Source organism: Oncorhynchus kisutch, linkage group LG5 (genome assembly GCF_002021735.2).
Source record: "Oncorhynchus kisutch isolate 150728-3 linkage group LG5, Okis_V2, whole genome shotgun sequence".
Classification (NCBI taxonomy): Eukaryota; Metazoa; Chordata; class Actinopteri; order Salmoniformes; family Salmonidae; genus Oncorhynchus; species Oncorhynchus kisutch.
Window position 1 is genome coordinate 64,195,563 of NC_034178.2, and position 20,092 is coordinate 64,215,654.

At 42.5% G+C, this 20,092-nt stretch overlaps 2 protein-coding genes across 2 annotated transcripts; both read left to right on the forward strand.

Annotated features, from left to right (window-relative positions):
• Positions 1-1,789: 1,789 nt before the first annotated feature.
• On the forward strand, positions 1,790-10,767 carry LOC109891649 (transcriptional repressor scratch 2-like). The gene is made up of 3 exons (XM_020484170.2): positions 1,790-1,878; positions 2,425-2,492; positions 9,577-10,767. The coding sequence occupies exons 1-3, from the start codon at positions 1,790-1,792 to the stop codon at positions 10,410-10,412; spliced, it is 993 nt and encodes a 330-aa protein (XP_020339759.1). The 3' UTR covers positions 10,413-10,767.
• Positions 10,768-17,613: 6,846 nt separating this feature from the next.
• Positions 17,614-19,240, forward strand: LOC109890298 (transcription factor 15-like). Its single transcript, XM_020482277.2, has 2 exons — positions 17,614-18,265; positions 18,907-19,240. Exons 1-2 carry the CDS (start codon positions 17,768-17,770, stop codon positions 18,970-18,972), a joined length of 564 nt encoding a protein of 187 aa, XP_020337866.1. The 5' UTR covers positions 17,614-17,767; the 3' UTR covers positions 18,973-19,240.
• Positions 19,241-20,092: the final 852 nt, after the last annotated feature.

The window sequence follows — 20,092 nt, forward strand, 5'->3', positions numbered from 1 at the left end:
CATCTTCATGATTGACTCCATTCTCTGATTGCACTCCATTTGTTGCGTTCAGATGTCAAACACAGACAGAGAGAAGACCAGTTGTGGGAGGAGTCACATGATCCACTGACACACATAGTCCCACACCATTCTCCAGCATGACCCGATGTGTATGGGGCTGCACCGAGCAGTTTTGAGAGGCCCATCTGCTCGTGTGGTCAATACCACACACACACACACACACACTCTCGCTCAAAGAGAGTGAGACCCACAACTAGAGTGCCAATTAGCTAAATGAGACAGGTTGTTTGCTTTGTGTTTAATTTCGAAGGACGGCGCACATACAGTACATGTATCATTTTGGGTTTGCTTTGAGATTTGTCCCGTTGATTGAAACGGCTATTGATTAAGTTGATCATACTCTGTCATATGTCCTTTTGGACTTTCTCATTAAATAAAAAAACGTGTTGATTTTGTTTAGATTCTTGGACATTGGAGAAAAGTGGAAGGTGAGTTTTCCCTCCCTTGATAATAATGACAAATAAACAGAGGGAAACTGAGGGCTAGTTCAGCTTACTTGGGGGCTGCAGAGGAGCTGTTGACAAGGTTGTCAGTCTTCTATCTAGCATATAAAGTTATATGTTATATGTTAGTAATCCTGACTTCCCGTCAGGTTTGACTGGAGCCCACTGCTTTGTCAGTGCCGACATGCCACACGTGTCGAACCCAGATACTCCCCCCCCCCTTTATTCTGCAAAAAAAAACTACAACGGCTGATAAACCAATGCAACTGATAAGGGAAATGGAGAGTCATTTCGGCAAGGTCACTTGGGCCACTGTACATCTCCATCTTCGGCCCCAATAGCCAGGCTTCGGCCCCAATAGCCTGGTCCCAAGGGGAGCAGCTGAGTTGCTGGCTGTCGCATGGCTTTAAGGTGACGGAATGTAGCCCTCTACCAATATCCCACCCCTTACACCCCCTCACACTACTGCACGCCCCATTACGAAACCCTGAGCAGATGGCCCCGGGACAAAGAGTGTGAGAGGGTGAGAATTCCCTCCCCCCTGAACACACCCACACCACTTCCCCCCTTAGACCCCCTCCCCTCTAACACACAGCTCGTGGTCTCAGCACTACAGCTGGCCCCTATCACATCCATTGTAACCTCTCCTCGAACACCCCCCCCCCCAACACACAGACACACACACACTTTCCTGCACGTGCCTCGTGCCCCTCAATTAGGCAGAATTGATGATGCGTTCTCCCAACATTCCTTTTTCAGCTCATATACAGATACAGTGATTATTCTAGTTGTACTTCATTTAGTGAAAAATAGCTTTTTTAATGCGGACCATAGCCAAATGGTATGTTGTTTCCTTTCAGATAAGGGTCCCCATTGGGGTCCTCTGCAGGTAATTCTCCCTTAATACTACTACTAATAATTAATAATACTCCCTTTGACAGTGCAATTGAACCGCGAGCGCTGAAGGGCTATCTGACAAAGAGACATTTAGTGTAAGTGCTCTCAAGGCCACCGAATGACACTTGTATAGACAATGTCACCCCAAGTGGCACCATCAGTTGATTGCATATTGAATAGGGACAAGGGAAGTGATATATGCTATATATGATATATGGTTAGAAATATGCAGTATTATTGGCAAGCATGAAGTCCCAAGGCCAAGTGTCCTACGAAAGTTAATTCACTCTGGATGTGTCCCAAATGACACCCTACTCTCCACATAGTGCACTTCTTTTGACCAGAGCCCAATGGGTCCAGGTAAAAAAGTAGTGCACTATATAGGGAATATGGTGACATTTGAGGCGCAAGCCTCTTTATCAATATCAGGAGCCAAGGACAACGGGATGCTATTGGGACATTTAGCCAATAAAATCAGGTAATTTCAACTCAAATCAAATTTTATTTGTCACATACACATGGTTAGCAGATGTTAATGAGAGTGTAGCGAAATGCTTCAGAAATGCGATAGATAGACATAATTGGTACAACATAATCTTTTTTTTTATGGCTTATCAGTGTAGTGGACACCTGTTCTTTTTCTGAGACACAATAGAATGCACCAAACAGGCACTCGTCAGCATTTTAAACATTGTGTAATGTCATTGATCTACTGTCTGGAGCTGACCTTTGCATGTTGTTTCTATATTTATTTATTTATTCTTTTTTTTTTTTTTTGCGAAAATGGCCACAGTCCACGTTTTAGCGCTATAAAAAAATAATCACGTTCTTGTGTCCTGTGTTCCTGGTTTGTAATGTATCATTATTGGTCAATAAGAACACAATCACAAGTACTATTGAAATGAATGTCTCATGCAGTACAGTACATTTCTCCTATTGTCTGCACTAGCATCCATCCAGATCAGGCATCATGTCACAGCTTTCTCTTCCTAAACCTTATTCTCTCTTCTTCTGCCTTCTGTAGGTCCCAGTTCTCAGGAGACCTGGTCCTCCTCACACCACCACAACGGATGGACGTCGTGGACAAAGACCGTTGGGAGGGAGGGAGTGACACGTTTGATTGATGACCACCGAAATGGAGAGGAGAGAGACGGACAGAATCCTTTTATCAGGGTTGAGGCCAGACTAGATTAAAATGTAGTTGTACAACCCCCGTTGTGCCCCCCAACAGCTCTCCACCCTACTCCATCTCTCCCCCCTTATCACAACACCTAATGGGTTGATGTTTTTCTTGTATCTCTTTCCGTGACATCTCATCAGGCCTTCTTGTTAAGGTCTTTCTGTGGGATAGGGATGGTGCGGATCGAGTTGATTGTACATGCCTTTTCAAGTCACCTCAAAATTCAAGTGGAGGTTTTGTCATGTGTTTGTCCTATGCAGAATCCCTGTGTACCCAGCTGAAGTCAACAAAATGTTTATGTGCGTTATGGGTACAGTAGGGCAAAAAAGTATTTAGTCAGCCACCAATTGTGCAAGTTCTCCCACTTAAAAAGATGAGAGAGGCCTGTAATTTTCATCATATGTACACTTCAACTATGACAGACAAAATGAGAAGAAAAAAAATCCAGGAAATGAATTTATTTGCAAATTATGGTGGAAAATAAGTATTTGGTCAATAACAAAAGTTTATCCCAATACTTTGTTAAATACCCTTTGTTGGCAATGACAGAGGACAAACGTCTTCACAAGGTTTTCACACACTGTTGCTGGTATTTTGGCCCATTCCTCCATGCAGATCTCCTCTAGAGCAGTGATGTTTTGGGGCTGTTGCTGGGCAACACAGACTTTCAACTCCCTCCAAAGATTTTCTATGGGGTTGAGATCTGGAGACTGGCTAGGCCACTCCAGGACCTTGAAATGCTTCTTATGAAGCCACTCCTTCGTTGCCCGGGGCGGTGTGTTTGGGATCATTGTCATTCTGAAAGACCCAGCCACGTTTCATCTTCAATGCTCTTGCTGATGGAAGGAGGTTTTCATTCAAAATCTCACGATACATGGCCCCATTCATTCTTTCCTTTACACGGATCAGTCGTCCTGGTCCCTTTGCAGAAAAACAGCCCCAAAGCATGATGTTTCCACCCCCATGCTTCACAGTAGGTATGGTGTTCTTTGGATGCAACTCAGCATTCTTTGTCCGCCAAACACGACGAGTTGAGTTTTTACCAAAAAGTTATATTTTGGTTTCATCTGACCATATGACATTCTCCCAATCTTCTTCTGGATCATCCAAATGATCTCTAGCAAACTTCAGACGGGCCTGGACATGTACTGGCTTAAGCAGGGGAACATGTCTGGCACTGCAGGATTTGAGTCCCTGGCGGCGTATTGTGTTACTGATGGTAGGTTGTGTTACTTTGGTCTCAGCTCTCTGCAGGTCATTCGCTAGGTCCCCCGGTGTGGTTCTGGGATTTTTGCTCACTGTTCTTGTGATAATTTTGACCCCACGGGGTGAGATCTTGCGTGGAGCCCCAGATCGAGGGAGATTATCAGTGGTCTTGTATGTCTTCCATTTCCTAATAATTGCTCTCACAGTTGATTTCTTCAAACCAAGCTGCTTACCTATTGTAGATTCAGTCTTCCCAGCCTGGTGCAGGTCTACAATTTTGTTTCTGGTGTCCTTTGACAGCTCTTTGGTCTTGGCCATAGTGGAGTTTGGAGTGTGACTGTTTGAGGTTGTGGACAGGTGTCTTTTATACTGATAACAAGTTCAAACAGGGGCCATTAATATAGGTAACGAGTGGAGGACAGAGGAGCCTCTTAAAGAAGAAGTTACAGGTCTGTGAGAGCTAGAAATCTTGCTTGTTTGTAGGTGACCAAATACTTATTTTCCACCATAATTTGCAAATAAATTAGTTAAAAATCATACAATGTGATTTTCTGGATTTTCTTTTCTCATTTTGTCTGTCATAGTTGAAGTGTACCTATGATGAAAATTATAGGCCTCTCTCATATTTTTAAGAGGGAGAACTTGCACAATTGGTGGCTGACTAAATACTTTTTTGCCCAACTGTATGTATAAGACTACACAAAAAGTATTTTTTTTAAAGAATAATTCTTCATTTTCAACTCGGTACATACTCAGAAATAAGTGAGTGAAGGTGAAAACAAGTTAATTCCTTTCTTTTCTCAGATTCACTCACTGGTTACTGCCGATTAATGGACAAGACAATCAGGCTCATTCATTGGCTTGCAGCTGTCTCATTGTCAGGTGCTGAAGAAAGCAACTTTAGCGAAGCGCTGAAAAGACGTTCTTTGTGAAAAGGACCTGCATTTGTTTTGCAGAGGGCCCTCCACCAATGACTGGATGCGATTAGCACAAATTATCTCAATTATCTCTACTAAAACAGACAACAATAGCCCCTCCCTACTAACACACTGTATGGCCTATTTGCTATGCGGTTAGCTAGTCACATAGTGCATAGTCGCACACAAATGAGTAAAACACTTGTTTCCCCCAAAAGAAATTAAACACAAAAGGAATGAAATTAGGCATATCGCTTTTCTTGTTGTTGGAGAGAGGGTTTTCCTTCTGTTCGTGCCTTAGCAAAAATACATCCAAAGACTTTTCAAGGCCCACGATTTAGTCCAACTGTACCTTTAGAATCTATAAACCCACCTGTGTGTGTGTGTGTGTGTGTGAGTGTGTGTATCCTCACTGTCCAGGCCTTGGTAAAGCCGAGTACCAGCCGCCAGACCAAAAGTCACGTCCGGTTGACGTTGGGGTCAAGATATTCTTAAGTGGACATAAAACTGCCAGAAACATACAATCAGGGATGAGAGTGAACAATAGCAGCTGTGGTCTCAGCACTGATTGCAGTATCTCTGAAATGTCAACAATGTAAATGTAAAATGTGGAAGTGGTTTATGCTGGAGAGATACACATCGCAATGTAATGTTCATTACATCCAATTCAATATGTAGATGGCTACATTCACATTTTACAGCCTCTGCCACATATATGTACATGTAACTACCAAAATAAAGGAAGCTCCAACATAAAGTGCATTAATAAGGCGTTGGGCCACAACGAGCCGCCAGAACAGCTTCAATGCACATTGGCATAGATTCTACAACTGTCTGGAATTTGTTGTTTTGTTGAGGGTGGTGGAAAACGCCGTCTCAGGCGCCGCTCCAGAATCTCCCATAACTGTTCAATTGGGTTGAGATCTGGTGACTGAGGCACACAAACCCTTAACACCCTCTATGCTCCCTCTTTCAAAGTCACTGAGATCTCTTCTTCTAGTCATGGTAGCCAAAATAATGGGCTGCCCAGCATTTTTTATACATGGCCCTAAGCATGATGGGATGTTTTAATTTCTTAATTAACTTAGGAACCACACCTGTGTGAAAGCACCTGTTTTCAATTTACTTCAATATACTACCTCATTTAAATGTTTCCTTTATTTTGGCAGTTGCCTATACATTACCTTTTGTTAAAATCCATATCCCCATTTACAGGAGGTTGGTGGCACCTTAATTGGGGAGGACGGGCTCGTGGTATTCAAATCAACTCAAAATCAAATCAAATGTATTTATATAGCCCTTCGTACATCAGCTGATATCTCAAAGTGCTGTACAGAAACCCAGCCTAAAACCCCAAACAGCAAGCAATGCAGGTGTTGAAGCATGTTGGCTAGGAAAAACTCCCTAGAAAGGCCAAAACCTAGGAAGAAACCTAGAGAGGAACCAGGCTATGAGGGGTGGCCAGTCCTCTTCTGGCTGTGCCGGGTGGAGATTATAACAGAACATGGCCAAGATGTTCAAATGTTCATAAATGACCAGCATGGTCAAATAATAGGTCTGGGACAGGTAGCATGTCCGGTGAACAGGTCAGGATTCCATATCCTCAGGCAGAACAGTTGAAACTGGAGCAGCAGCACGGCCAGGTGGACTGGGGACAGCAAGGAGTCATCATGCCAGGTAGTGGAATGGTATCAAACACATGGTTTATATGTGTTTGATGCGATTCCTTTTGCTCAGTTACAGCCATTACCATGAGCTGTCCTCCCCTCAGCAGCCTCCACTGCTACTTACAAATACTTATAAAAGAAGATTATCATTATGAAATCAAATTACATTCATCAGCATTTAGCTGTTAAATATTATAATATCTGCAGAAGGGGGTAAGACAATAGGAGACAAGATGTTGTGTGTAGTGTCACCCACGTGTTTCAGCCATGCTATTGTCTGCTCTCTCTCTCTCTCTCTGAGAGAGGTAGGGGTAAAAAAGAGTGGGGGTGGGAGGGGAGGAGGGGGAGATGGCTGCAATGTGCATGTGCACTCGTGTGTGTGTGTGTGTGTGTGTGTGTGCGCGCTGGCATGCACAGACGGCTTGTGGTAATTTGATGTGTGTCCCCGGGGATGTTTGATGGATTAATGCTAAGCAGGCTCCCTTTTCCAAAGGCACCACCTGATCTTAGGGGACTCGTGTTCCATATAAAAGCCTGTGCGAGTGCTGGGCTCAGCTAGTCTAGCCATCTCCTCTTCTCTCACCCTCTATCTCTCTACACTTTATTTCTTTCTCTGTGTTCTTTCTCCTATCCTTTGTCTTTCACTTTTCCCTTTCTCTTCTGTCCTTTCTGTTTCTCTTCCTTCTGGCATTCAGACTGAGGCTATTCAGGCCTGGGAGTTTTAGCAGGGAGGGAAATCTCAGAGCATCTTTTAGCATCGTCCACCACCATTTTGGTTTTCTTTGACTTGAGGCCTTTTCTAAAGGGTGCAGGTCTTTGACTTTTTCCTGTGCAGTTTTCTTCTTCATATGTGGCATTAGGAACAGCCCGTCAAGAAAATGCCACGTTCCTTTTTGGTGAAGCAACTGAAGGTCCACGATTTCTCCTCCTCCAATCATCCTCATCAGCATCACAACGATGGATCGTACACACTCACACGTGCCATCACTGAGTCCACCACCAACTTGGCGGTCCATTTGAGTGAAAATGGTGGGTCAAGATTACTTAAAAATTCTGTCTACACATTGAAAACAAAAAGTGCATTTTCATCATTAATTTGCTTGCTGTATATTTTTTATTATTTTATTTTTTATTTAACCTTTATTTAACTAAGCAAGTCAGTTAAGAACAAATTCTTATTTCCAATGACGGCCTACCCCAACCAAACCCTAACGACGCTGGACCAATTCTGCGCCGCCCTATGGGACTCCCAATCACGGCCGGTTGTGATATAGCCTGGAATCAAACCAGGGTCTGTAGTGACGCCTCTAGCACTGAGATGCAGTGACTTAGACCGCAGCGCCACTCAGGAGTATATAGATTAGAGTTGTAGGTTTTAGATATTTTTTGTTGTTGCAATACTGTATTTGTTTAGGAATGAAAAAATCACAAAAGCATTTGTTTTAAAAATTACTTCTTTTTTTTTTTTTATTCAGTAAACGGATCAACCTCTTGATCCATGTCTTCTGCCATGAAGCCTGTGATGTTGTGTTTTCAATTCAATCCTTTTGTTTTCTAACTCCAGTGATGCTAAATAGTATTCAGGTCACACTGGACCAATGAATTTAATACTGAGCAGATCACACAACAGGCTTTAATACTATTGTGTACATGCATAATGGTATACATGGATGCGTACATTAGGCTTGAAATCCCATCCAAGCCTTTGTGAGGTCCAAATCTATCCATCACCACCAGAAAGCAGATATCCACATGGGACTGGTTTGTCCTTAGCTGTTATTCTTGAGCTTTTCCCCTTATCATCACCAACCCCCCTCCATATCTCCATCTCCTCATCCTCCTCCATCCCATCTGATCTTACAGGATGCTAGATACCCACAGGGGGTCGAATTGCAGAAATTAAATCCCTCTCTGTCCCCCTCTAAAATCCATTGACAAAATATAATGTTTTTCTGATGAATTGACAAAACTCAATGTTAAATGGTGAAAAAGAGCATACATTAGAACATATTACCTTAAATGGAAAAGGGCAACATGCTTTATGTAACATCATTTGTTTATGATGTCACAAAATGGATTCAAAAAAATGAGAGGGGAGTACAACCAACTTTAGATGTACAGGTTTTGTCAACTCATACTGTGATTTCAGGGCAAAACACTTCCATCGAAAATGTGTGGTGTGTTTTGTTCTTGTTGTTGGTGGAATGTCCTTCATAACCACAGAGCTTTGGCTCGCCGGATAATCTGTTCCCAGATTTAGGATGCCAGCTGTCTGAATCCCTTTGTGTTGCAGGGGGAGCACAATATACTGCTGTCAAGATCAGACTATAACTCCTCCTTTCCATCCCCATCCTCAAATGACACTGCACCTGTCATTCAATCTCTCTATTACCATACTCACAGGCACTTTCAACACGCCACTAATGGAGAATGATCTTATTAAAATGAATTAGAGCTTTGGGGAATTTCTCTTCTTAGACATTCTGTTTTGGCCCAGATTTATATATGGTGGCATTGGATGGGAAGGTGACAGGTGGATCGGTTGTGGACAACTAACAAGTGTGTTTAATTTTATGACTGTTGTGTCAGTGCATAGAACTTGTGTTTCGTATGTGATGGTGTTTTTGATGTAGCTAGCAATGATTGTCCTTAGATGCGTCCCAAATGGCACCCTATTCCCTATGGGCCCTGGTCAAAAGTAGTGCATTATATAGGGAATATGGTGCCATTTGGGATACAAGCCTTGTTCTGAGCCGGATGAGTTATTGATCGCTGAAAAACGGTGCACTGAAGAGTCATTCATATTTAATTCGCAAATCTTGCTGAACCAAGTACTTGCTTTTGGTTTCTTGTATAGTTTCATAATGATTCGCAACGCATGGAAGATCCAGCTCACTGGACACACACTGGTTGAATCAACGTCGTTTCCATGTAATTTCAATGAAATTATGTTGAACTAACGTTGAACAGACGTTGAATCGACGTCTGTGCCCAGTGAGAGGTTTTTATTCAATGGCTCAACAAAAAAACTAAAAAACAACAAGATGCTTTCAACTGGCATCAGAAAGAGTGCTGCAATCATAAAACCATAACATCCTCGATCCCAAAACGTATTTTGTAATAAATTATTTAGTAAAAATGTGTATACATTTTTATAAATGTATGCCCTTATTTATTCAAATTCTTTCTCTTCCAACCTGCTACAGGCTACATCCAGGATTATGTCATCCCCTCAATATGCCAGAGCACAAAGGAGCTGGGTTCGAAGCGGCAGACCGGGCTCTCTGTGGGGCCCCTGTACTCTCCGGGGAGCACGGGGAGCAGCGGGGGGGAGGACTACTTTGACCATGACATGGAGCAGCCCGACAGCCCCCACTCGAGCGTCACCACCGACTCGGATAGCAGCATCTACTACCCAGTGGACGCTTTCCTCATCTCCGACGGCCGCTCTCAAACAAGGGCCAACCACAGGCACCAACACAAGGAAGGTGAGGAGAGAGATAGCAGTACAGAAGAAAGCTCCACAGGAGCCACAGTGGCTAAGGCTGCCAAAGGGAAGTCCGGGAAATCCAAGGGATCGGGCCGCCACACGTGTGGCGAATGTGGCAAGACCTACGCCACCTCATCCAACCTGAGCCGCCACAAGCAGACGCACCGCAGCCTGGACGGCCAGCAGGCCAGGACGTGCCCCACGTGCCACAAGGCCTATGTGTCCATGCCGGCGCTGGCCATGCACATGCTCACCCACGACCTGCGGCACGAGTGCAGCGTGTGCAGCAAGGTGTTCAGCCGGCCGTGGCTGCTGCAGGGTCACATGCGCTCGCACACGGGCGAAAAACCATTTGCCTGTGCCCATTGCGGGAAAGCGTTTGCGGACCGCTCCAACCTGCGTGCCCACATGCAGACGCACTCAGCCTTCAAGCACTATGAGTGCAAGCACTGCGGCAAGAGCTTTGTACTCAAGTCCTACCTGAACAAGCACTACGAGTCGGCCTGCTTCAAGGGCTCTGGAGACGAAGAGGATTGCTGCTCTGAGGACTGATCAGGGATCAGTTTATTTTCTATTTCAGCTTATTTATCCAGGTCGGTTTCACTGAGATAACATCTTCTTACAAGAGAGACCAGGGTTGTGTTCATTAGGGCATATAACAGAAAATATTTTAAAATGCTTCGTAACTGAAAGCGAAAATGAGGGTTTCTTATTGGACAAATCCAGGTAGTCCCTCTCCTTGTTTCAGTCCGATTTCTTCCATTCGGTGCCTAATAAACATAACCCTTGTCAAAGAGAGCACTCCTCAACACTCGTCTTCCTCTTCCTGCCTTTTGGTAGAGAGCAATAATAATGGCATTGAGGGTTGTTCAAGAACATAGAAGATAACTGATGATGAGGACTGAATAACTTATATATTTTTTAAAATATTTATTTTATGAATTCTTATTTATTTACTTGCAATAATTTACATTCCAGTATTATTTTATATGCCAATTAGCTCTTAATTCCCCTTAAACATGTCTTCCACAAGAGACATATTTGTTTATTTATACATTTTTTAATTTATGTATTTATTTATTTATCAAATGATAAATTGATTGGTTATGTTGTGAATTTGATTTATGAATTGAACATCTTATAAAATGCTGTAATATAATTCTGAGACTAAGTAGTGCTATATCTGATCTCATTCACAATAGTTGTTGATATATTTGTGTTCTACATAGGAAATTATTAATATGCCCCTTTGTTTTTGAATCTATGCAAAGGATGTAATTGTAAGCTACAATGTGATAGTCAGACATGTAAAGACATGTAAAGTAACATTTTTATACCATTATTAAGGATTGGTACCATTAATTATTTGCCCTATTTAGGTCTACAATACAGCTGTTGAATTTGAATTGTCCTCAACTTTGTATGTAATCATGAAAAACCTTGAAAAAATGCCTTGAACTTTTACCAAGTAATATTAATGATTAAAATATCATATTTTCACTAAGTTGTTCTCTGTGCCATGTTCCATTTTCAAGGGGTCAACCATCATCAACTTAACACACATGTTCACTCGAGGTAACATTATCTGACACATAAACCATTAAGAAAACAAAAGTATCAACAAATTCAGAATACATTTTGTTTGAATCCTTCTTGCTCCACACAACAACTTTGAGTTAATTCAACTAACAAATAACAGCTCTTTTCTTGACCAGCAGAGGGGGCTACCACTTTTATGAAAAAGGATCCATCAAACAAACAAGGTTTGTACGACCATACAGTCAGTCCTTAGTATACAGTACATAGGGAAAACCACCATGTAGGGTGTGACAGCAGTGTGTTTCCCCCATGCTTGTGCCTCCAGAGAGCCAGTCAGAGAGCCAGTCAGAGTGCCATCCGGATCTAGTTTGGGTCAGAGGCTCTCCACTGGCCCGGCTCGGCCCCCTAACCACACCACGCTGTAGGGCTGAGGACAGGATGTGGACTGGGTCAGGTGTCATGAGAACCAGGCCCCTTTCCCCCCTCTGGCCCAGACAGGGGCCCAGAAACTTCCCTTTTCGGCCCCCGGCCACTGGGTCCCCCATGGGAAAGTACAGCTATGTGTCTCAGTGCACTCCAGACTACTATTTTTAGACACAATGCGGTCCGTACACACAAACACCCATCCCACATACACACGCTATTCTAAACCACAGTCCATGAAAAGGATGTACCTAGCTATTAAAAACAGCCAAACCCCACACACTATACATAAAAAAACATCAAAACAATTAACAAAAGAATCCGTATCCCCACTCCAGGTCCACTCTCAGCCAATCGCGACTGAGGATACAAGCGGCCCAAATCAAGAGCACGTTACGTCAGAGGGATATAGCGGAAGAGGCCTTTTATAGCCTACCTTTATTAAATCTGATCAAATCTTCAACCTTGGAAGTAGGATCATAAAAGAGGAGCTTTTATGGCCCGCCTTGTAGGTTCTTGTAGATTCTCCAGCCTGATAAACTAGCCGGCCCGTGAACACCATGGAGCTGAGACAAGGGTCCCGAGGTCCCATGCGGTCCAAGAGGAAGCTGTCTAATGTGGGTCAGAGGAACCGCAGGCCCGGCCAGGCGACCATTAAGGCCTGTTAGCAGGCTTCTCCAAAGAATCGTCGCGTGTGAGAAAACTTCCTGTTTGTGATCGAGGGGTGGACCTCCAAACTGTCTGGGAGAGATGAGGGTCTCAGAGGAGATGATGATGACATGATAGTTAGTTCATCAAACCTCGGCACCTACTCCGTTTGGATATCCGTCCGTCCCACCAAAAATACCACCCAAATGTCCTCAGGTCAATACTTGACCCAGCAAGTGTAACCTTGAGAGAATGTCACCTATAATAGGAAATGTTTGCTGTTTTTTAATCTATCTAGCAATGTAACAAAATGCATTGTTATTATATAGGAAACATTTCTAAGTACTATCTCAAACCAGAAAATCTGCTGTTCTGGGAAAATCTGCTGTTCTGCCCCTGAGCAAGGCAGTTAACCTCCACAACCACTGCTCCCCAGGCCCCGATGACCTCGATAAAGGCACCTCTCTGATTCAGAGGGGTTGATATTAGCCACTTTCAATGCAACATACCGAAATAAAACGAACTATGCAAGACTTAGTATGCAAAACCTATGCAAGAGATTTTGCAAAGAGCATCACATTAGGATTCTATTGCATTAACAGGCACCAGCAGACGTGAGTAGATGTGCATGTTTTGAGATCACCGCGAGAGCTGCATGTAGCCACGTGTACACTTACTGTATGTTCATATTCATTGCTAGTTGTATGGAGTTATTGGCCCTGTTCTCTCTCATTTCTGGTCAACATTGGGAGAGTGATTGCTTCCTACAAGAACACAAAACATGTACATTTCTAGCCATCTTTGAAAAACAGGTCAGGTAAAGAGCGTTTATGTCTTAAAGGGGCAGTGTTGTATTTTAAGATAGCTAAGTAGTTAATAGGAAGAGGCTAATATTTTCATCTGACTCTCTGGGAATAATAATTGATTTTATTTTGTAAAGTGTTTTCTTGCATCAAACACATTACAACATTTTCACTCACCTCCATTTCCAGTCACCTCCATTTCCAGTCACCTCCATTTCCAGTCACCTCCATTTTCACTCACCTCCATTTCCAGTCACCTCCATTATCACTCACCTCCATTTTCACTCACCTCCATTTCCAGTCACCTCCATTTCCAGTCACCTCCATTTTCACTCACCTCCATTTCCAGTCTTCTCCATTTCCAGTCACCTCCATTTTCACTCACCTCCATTTCCACTCACCTCCATTTCCACTCACCTCCATTTCCAGTCACCTCTGAAGGACAAGTGAATAAACAGGTTAATGTCAAGCCCTGCATGTTTTTTCAAAAGTCGCATGAAATGTAGGCCTACATTGAACACCAAACATTGGCTGCTACTGTAGGCTGAATGATAGAACAGCTGTTTCCGTGTTAAAATGTTATGGGGTGCATTTTCTCCATTGTTTTGGATGGTCGGCCACTCTGGTAGGCCTACATTATGATTTTTTAAATAATGTTTTAAGGGAACATTGGACCTATCTCATTGGATCAGTCTCAAACATGTACATTTTTCCTAATTTGTTCATGTAATCCTCAAATCAAGTGAAACTAGAGTAAATAGATTGTGGTGTAGTCAGACTACTGAAGTATAGGGCCATTTAGTGCTGATTTTAACTGACACTCCCACCTGTCCAGATAACTCAGCATGTCGAAAGCTGTGTAAGACAATCAGTATCTTTAGAAGGGCGGGAGAGAGGGAGGCAGAGAGAAAAAAAAGAGGGGGGAGAGTTAGATTGAAAGCCTCATCTTTAGGTCACATTTAAGGGGTCAAAAAAGTATACTATTGCTACTTTATAGTCCTACCAAGTTGCATGAACTGAGGGACAAACTGGAAATAATGGTATTGATAGACATTAAAGTAGAATAAAAAGTGTCATGTTCTTATATTTAATACGTTATATAATAACAATGACAACTGATGTGTTTCAGCATTAAATAGTCCCAGTCAGTATTCCCATAATAATAAGGAATTTCCCTCGATCACGCCCACAAATTGGGGGAAAATAATATTTCCCATGTAGGGAACAGAGTCGGCTTTTCGGGGTGGGAGAGTGGGACCCGGTGCCCAAGTACGTAGCTATGTGTGTGGGAAACATTTCATCACAGGTAAGGCTTGTTTAGTATAGTCCGTTTGTAACTCCACTCACTATTTCTAGCTAAACTGTATAGTCCGTTTGTTTGTGTTATTGGTCTTGTCTAGCTTAATGTTCCAGTAAATAGCTAGCTAGCACTCACACACGTGGCTGCTAGTGTAACAGTATAGCTTCCGTCCCTCTCCTTGCCCCTATCTGGCATCGAACCAGGGACCCTCTGCACACATCAACAGTCACCCTCGAAGCACTACTTCAAGGTCTCAGAGCGAGTGACGTCACCGATTAAAACGCTTTTAGCGCGCACCACCACTAACTAGCTAGCCATTTCACATCGGTTACACTAGCACCGTAATGACAAAGGGCATGAGAGAGGCTACAATATTAGGTTTTTCTAAGTGAAAATGCTCTGCAGAAGGCAATGTTGAAAAGTCATCTTTAGACAAGTTGTACTTTTCTTAAATGTAGTTTTGTCATTGATTTAAACAAGCAGACAACATGAAAATTGTGTTTGAAAAATGTCATGTTTTTGCTGTGGGCCAATGGAGTAACTTAGTTAACCTTGTTTTCCCCACAGGTGGGAGGGGCAGCGACGTTCTGTTTAATACAGACATCATGATGCACCTCCTCCACAAAAACGGTGTGATGTTTGCAGCAATAACCACTTCTGTTGGAGCAGTCTCTCTAAATGAGTGATATAGGCATCTGAAATGTTATTCAGACCTCATATCCTACCACTGCATTTACTTTTCTGTACAAAAACCTCATGCTGGAAGTATTGTCAATATTACAATCTATTGTATGCCCCCAATATTCTAGGAGAGCTGCAGCTGGCAGGGTGATATTTGGTGTAGCTACTCTAGCCTGGTTCTATATCTGTTTGTGTTGTCTTGCCAACTCCTACACTCTTAGAAAAAAGGGTTCTTCAGCTGTCCACATTGGAGAATCCTACATAGAACCCAAAATGGTTCTACCTGGAACTAAAACGTTTTCTTCAAAGGGTTCTCCTACGAGGACAGTCGAAAAACCCTTTAAGGTTCTAGATATAACCTTTTTTATCTAAGAGTGTGTGATGACTTCATGACCACGAGTGTTGGCAAGACAGCACAAACAGATCTGGGACCAGGCTAGAGCTGCTCTGGGTCAGGGTTTTATCGGTTTTCTCCGAGGCATCCATGAGTCAACACGCCTGACTACAGAGAGTATCTAACCCTAGCGGGTCATCATGGCAGCGCTCTGCTGGTTATATTACAATATTGGGTCTGACTCACGATGTGGTCACCATAACATCACTCAAAACAGTGCAGGAGTTGTCCAAGAGAGAAAACAGTCAGGAGGAGTTGGTGTATTGTCCTAAAGGGGGCTATTTGTCAGGCCTGTTGTGACACACTGTTCAGCTGCCTGCCTATACAGACATCACTTAAAAACGTTATCTGGTTTTTCCACTTTCTTTTGTCATGTAATGGTCACAACTCGTGGTTTCTTGCAAATGTCATTTTTTATTTGTTATTTTTCTGTCCTAAAAAATGACCAATTACTTTTTGCACCATAGTCTATAAATTGCACTTAAATACCACCTTCTCATTGTACACCTACAAACACTACTTTGGAGCACACTGACTGCAAACTAAATATCCCTTAGTTAATCACCTCAACAAGTTTTAAGTGGTATTCCTTGGTGCGGGGGGGGGGGGGGGACAAAGTATTTACGGTTCCAAACTGTGAGCTGGGGGAAAGTGAGTAAGGGGTCGTGCTGCTGGCCGGCTGAGGAGCAGTAAAAATAACCTTGGCTTGTGGTGTCCCAGTTTATGAGTGGGCACCGGGTCTTCTGCAGGTCACCATTGTTGGTGCAGCTGAGCTAGTGCCAGAGCCAGCAGGGTCTGTCGGTGGTTCGATGTGTCAGAGGTTGTTTGTAAAGCAAGCCAAACAGGCCTTTTGATGGCACACACCAGAGAATCTGGAAGCCATTTGCTTTTCCGCACTCTGTGTGAGCATCCCAAACAGCACCCTATTCCCTTTATAGTGCACTACTTTTTATCAGGGTCCATCAAAAGTAGTGCACTATATAGGGAATAGGGTGCCATTTGGGGCCGCAACTAGAGAAAGTGGAGGGCTTGATCACCTCCAGCATCTGCTGCCTGTTTATTTACCCAGCTCACTTAACCCTTTAAACAAACTAACCAGGGCTCACCGTTGTGCCACTCTTAGATTGGCCTCTGAGGACAGAATCTGTCACAGGGGCTTTAGACTAATACCTATAGAGAGACATAACATATACCTTGTTATAAGACATTGTAATGTTGTGAAGTTATACATAACTTATAAAGCATCATACCTGGATGCTTTAAGTAAAGTGTTATTATTTTTAAGAGGAGATGGAGTTTAGAACCCCCTTGTCAATGATCCTAGGCCTACTTTAGTTTGATTACATGATATTAAACTGTAATATGTATACTTGGGCCTACATAATAAACAATTTGTTGTGGTTTAAGATTGCTTGCTTTCTAGCAGTTTTGGTAAGTGCACTCACCTTTCTATATCTTATGTAGGTCCTTGTTGACCAAAACCTAACATTTTTATATAAAGGATTTGATTTGAGTGCCACACCTCACATTCGTTCTGCATAATCACACTCATTACATATTTTGAATATCCAACAATGGTAGTAGGCCAATTTAAATTAGTGCAATGTTGGACAAAAGGTTTTTCTCATAATAATAGCTTCTTCTTTTTTTAGCGTGGTGCATAATTAAATGGCAAAAGCAGCCTCCAGTGTCAAACAGTGTTTAAGGGGAATTCAATAAATAATTGAAACTCCACCATATCATGTAAATTATGCTTAATTTTCTGAAAATGATACTGACCTATTAAAATTATAAAAGTTGTTTATAGTCTATAATATAATTTCGAGGGAAATTGTTTCTTTTGGACAGTTATTGGTCCTTTTGGACAGATTGGTTTGCCTGAACAACCCCTCCCCTTCTGCTGAAGAGCTACAGTAGGCTATAAGAGCTCACTCAAGCACGTTTACACACACTCACTGTTGACCATCCGGGCCACACCATCCTACGGGGATATGTCAAAACATTTTTTTCTTATTCGAGGGGGAATTCTTATGCACGTTCTGGTCTCCACGGCTGTCCATGCCCACAAATTAAACTGTTGGCTTCTCTAGGGAATAGTTTCATTATACTTTAGTTTATCATGGCCTATACCATGCTTCGGCCGGTGGCAACTTACCCCTTCTCCTCATATCCTCCTGACTTCAACATGATGTCGGACGACGAGGGGAACCGCAGCGAGAGCGACGGCAGCTCGGACCAGAGCTATGGATGCTGTGCCTCTTCAGAGAAAACTTGTCGGCAGATTTCCCGCGTGGTGGGAGTCGGTGGGGTTGTTGTGGTCAAACAGCGCAACACAGCCAACGCCAGGGAGCGAGACCGGACCCAAAGCGTCAACACCGCCTTCACCGCGCTCCGGACACTCATACCCACGGAGCCGGTGGACAGAAAGCTCTCCAAAATTGAAACGCTCCGGTTGGCGTCCAGCTACATCTCGCACTTGGCCAACATTCTTGTCCTTGGGGACGGGTGCGAGGATGGGCAGCCGTGCTTGAGTGCAGTGTATCGCGTGCAAGGAGATGGCGAGGGGAAGCAACCCAGAACAATCTGCACCTTTTGCTTGAGCAACCAGCGGAAAGGGGTAAGCGTGCATGACAGTGCTATGTCAAGTATGAATTTCAAATATATTTAACTTATTTTACGTAGTAGACAGGCAGTAGCCTATGGTTATGAAGTGGGCGAGTGGCACATTTGACAGCTAGTATTGCATCATGTTATTATAATCTACTGTTTCTGTGCATTCAATGTCATTTACAAAAATAGTCATTTCACAATGATAGTATGGCATCAAAACAATACTAGGCCTATTTTGTTAAATACTTTCTTACCATGTCACTTGAAGATTCATCATAATGGGCATCCGTCAGTTAAGGGAAATTTGTCAAACATGCTAAAATCTGTCAAACAGCTTCTTGAGAGAGAACACACACATGGAAAATGATCCCTGTTGGGACATCGTGCATTTATTAATATCATTTTCAGTCTGCTTAGATATCCTTTAAAGGAAAAGCCGAGGAAGGGTTTGTTGATATCAATGACATTAGATTTCACTAAACTATTTGTATTATCCACAAGGGAGAATGAGCATGGATTTAAGCCAAAGACAAAGATGCATGTAGTATTCATATGTTGGTCGCAGATGGTTCCCGCTTCAGAATTTTCCAGAAATCAATTCTGATCTTAATGAATGACATTGACCGAACATGACATTTATTTTTGCAGGGGAAAGATGGTCGGGGTTGTCTGAAAATGCATGCAACCCGTGCACTACGAATGAGCCGAAGATAGACAACTCTCAAATTCCAAGGATGGTTTAGTTCAAGTCCGCACCTCAGGGAAAAACTCCAGCTATCACACCTACTCCTACACAGACCGACACATAGGCCAGAATGCCTTCGAACTGCGGAAAAAGACTGTAAAAAATATGACTGTCAAAAAAAGAATGTTCCTCTCATAATGCTGGTTTGGTGAAATGTGATTTTGGAGGAACAAATGAGACTATTTGGTTGCCTTTTCAACACCATTTTGTATTTTGCGTTGAAATTAAATATATTTTTACATAGTTGTTGTTGTCCCTAGTCTAATTTCAGCCCCTCATACCAACACATTTGTGGTGATGTTTTCATATGGTTAACCCCTTACACTTGTGGAAATTGGGCCATATTGAAATGTTTCTAACATAATAACAATAAAAAGCGTATGCATGACCATGGTAGCAATGGAAAGAAAACACTTGAGATTATGGGGAAATGAACACACCAAAGGTTAAGACAACAGTTTACCTGACACAAGACTGATTCCAAACATTACACTGTTGATTTTATGTTCATTTTACATGTACTGTACTTTTCACAGCATTTGGCAAAAACGAAATCTCAAAATACTCTGTATACATTCAGTAACATAAAAATAATATTCATTGACATTTTGGAGTAGGTGCAAGATGAGAAAAAAACGATTACAAGAGTTTGACTGAGATGTCTAACGTGTGTCTCCAATTGGCCACACACCTCACCAAACTGCACAGTTCTTAACTAATTTCAATGTATTTACAGTGGGGCAAAAAAGTATTTAGTCAGCCACCAATTGTGCAATTTCTCCCACTTAAAAAGATGAGAGAGGCCTGTAATTTTCATCATAGGTACACTTCAACTATGACAGACAAAATGAGAAGAAAAAAAATCCAGAAAATCACATTGTAGGATTTTTTATGAATTTATTTGCAAATGATGATGGAAAATAAGTATTTGGTCAATAACAAAAGTTTATCTCAATACTTTGTTATATACCCTTTGTTGGCAATGACAGAGGTCAAATATGTTCTGTAAGTCTTCACAAGGTTTTCACACACTGTTTCTGTTATTTTGGCACATTCCTCCAAGCAGATCTCCTCTAGAGCAGTGATGTT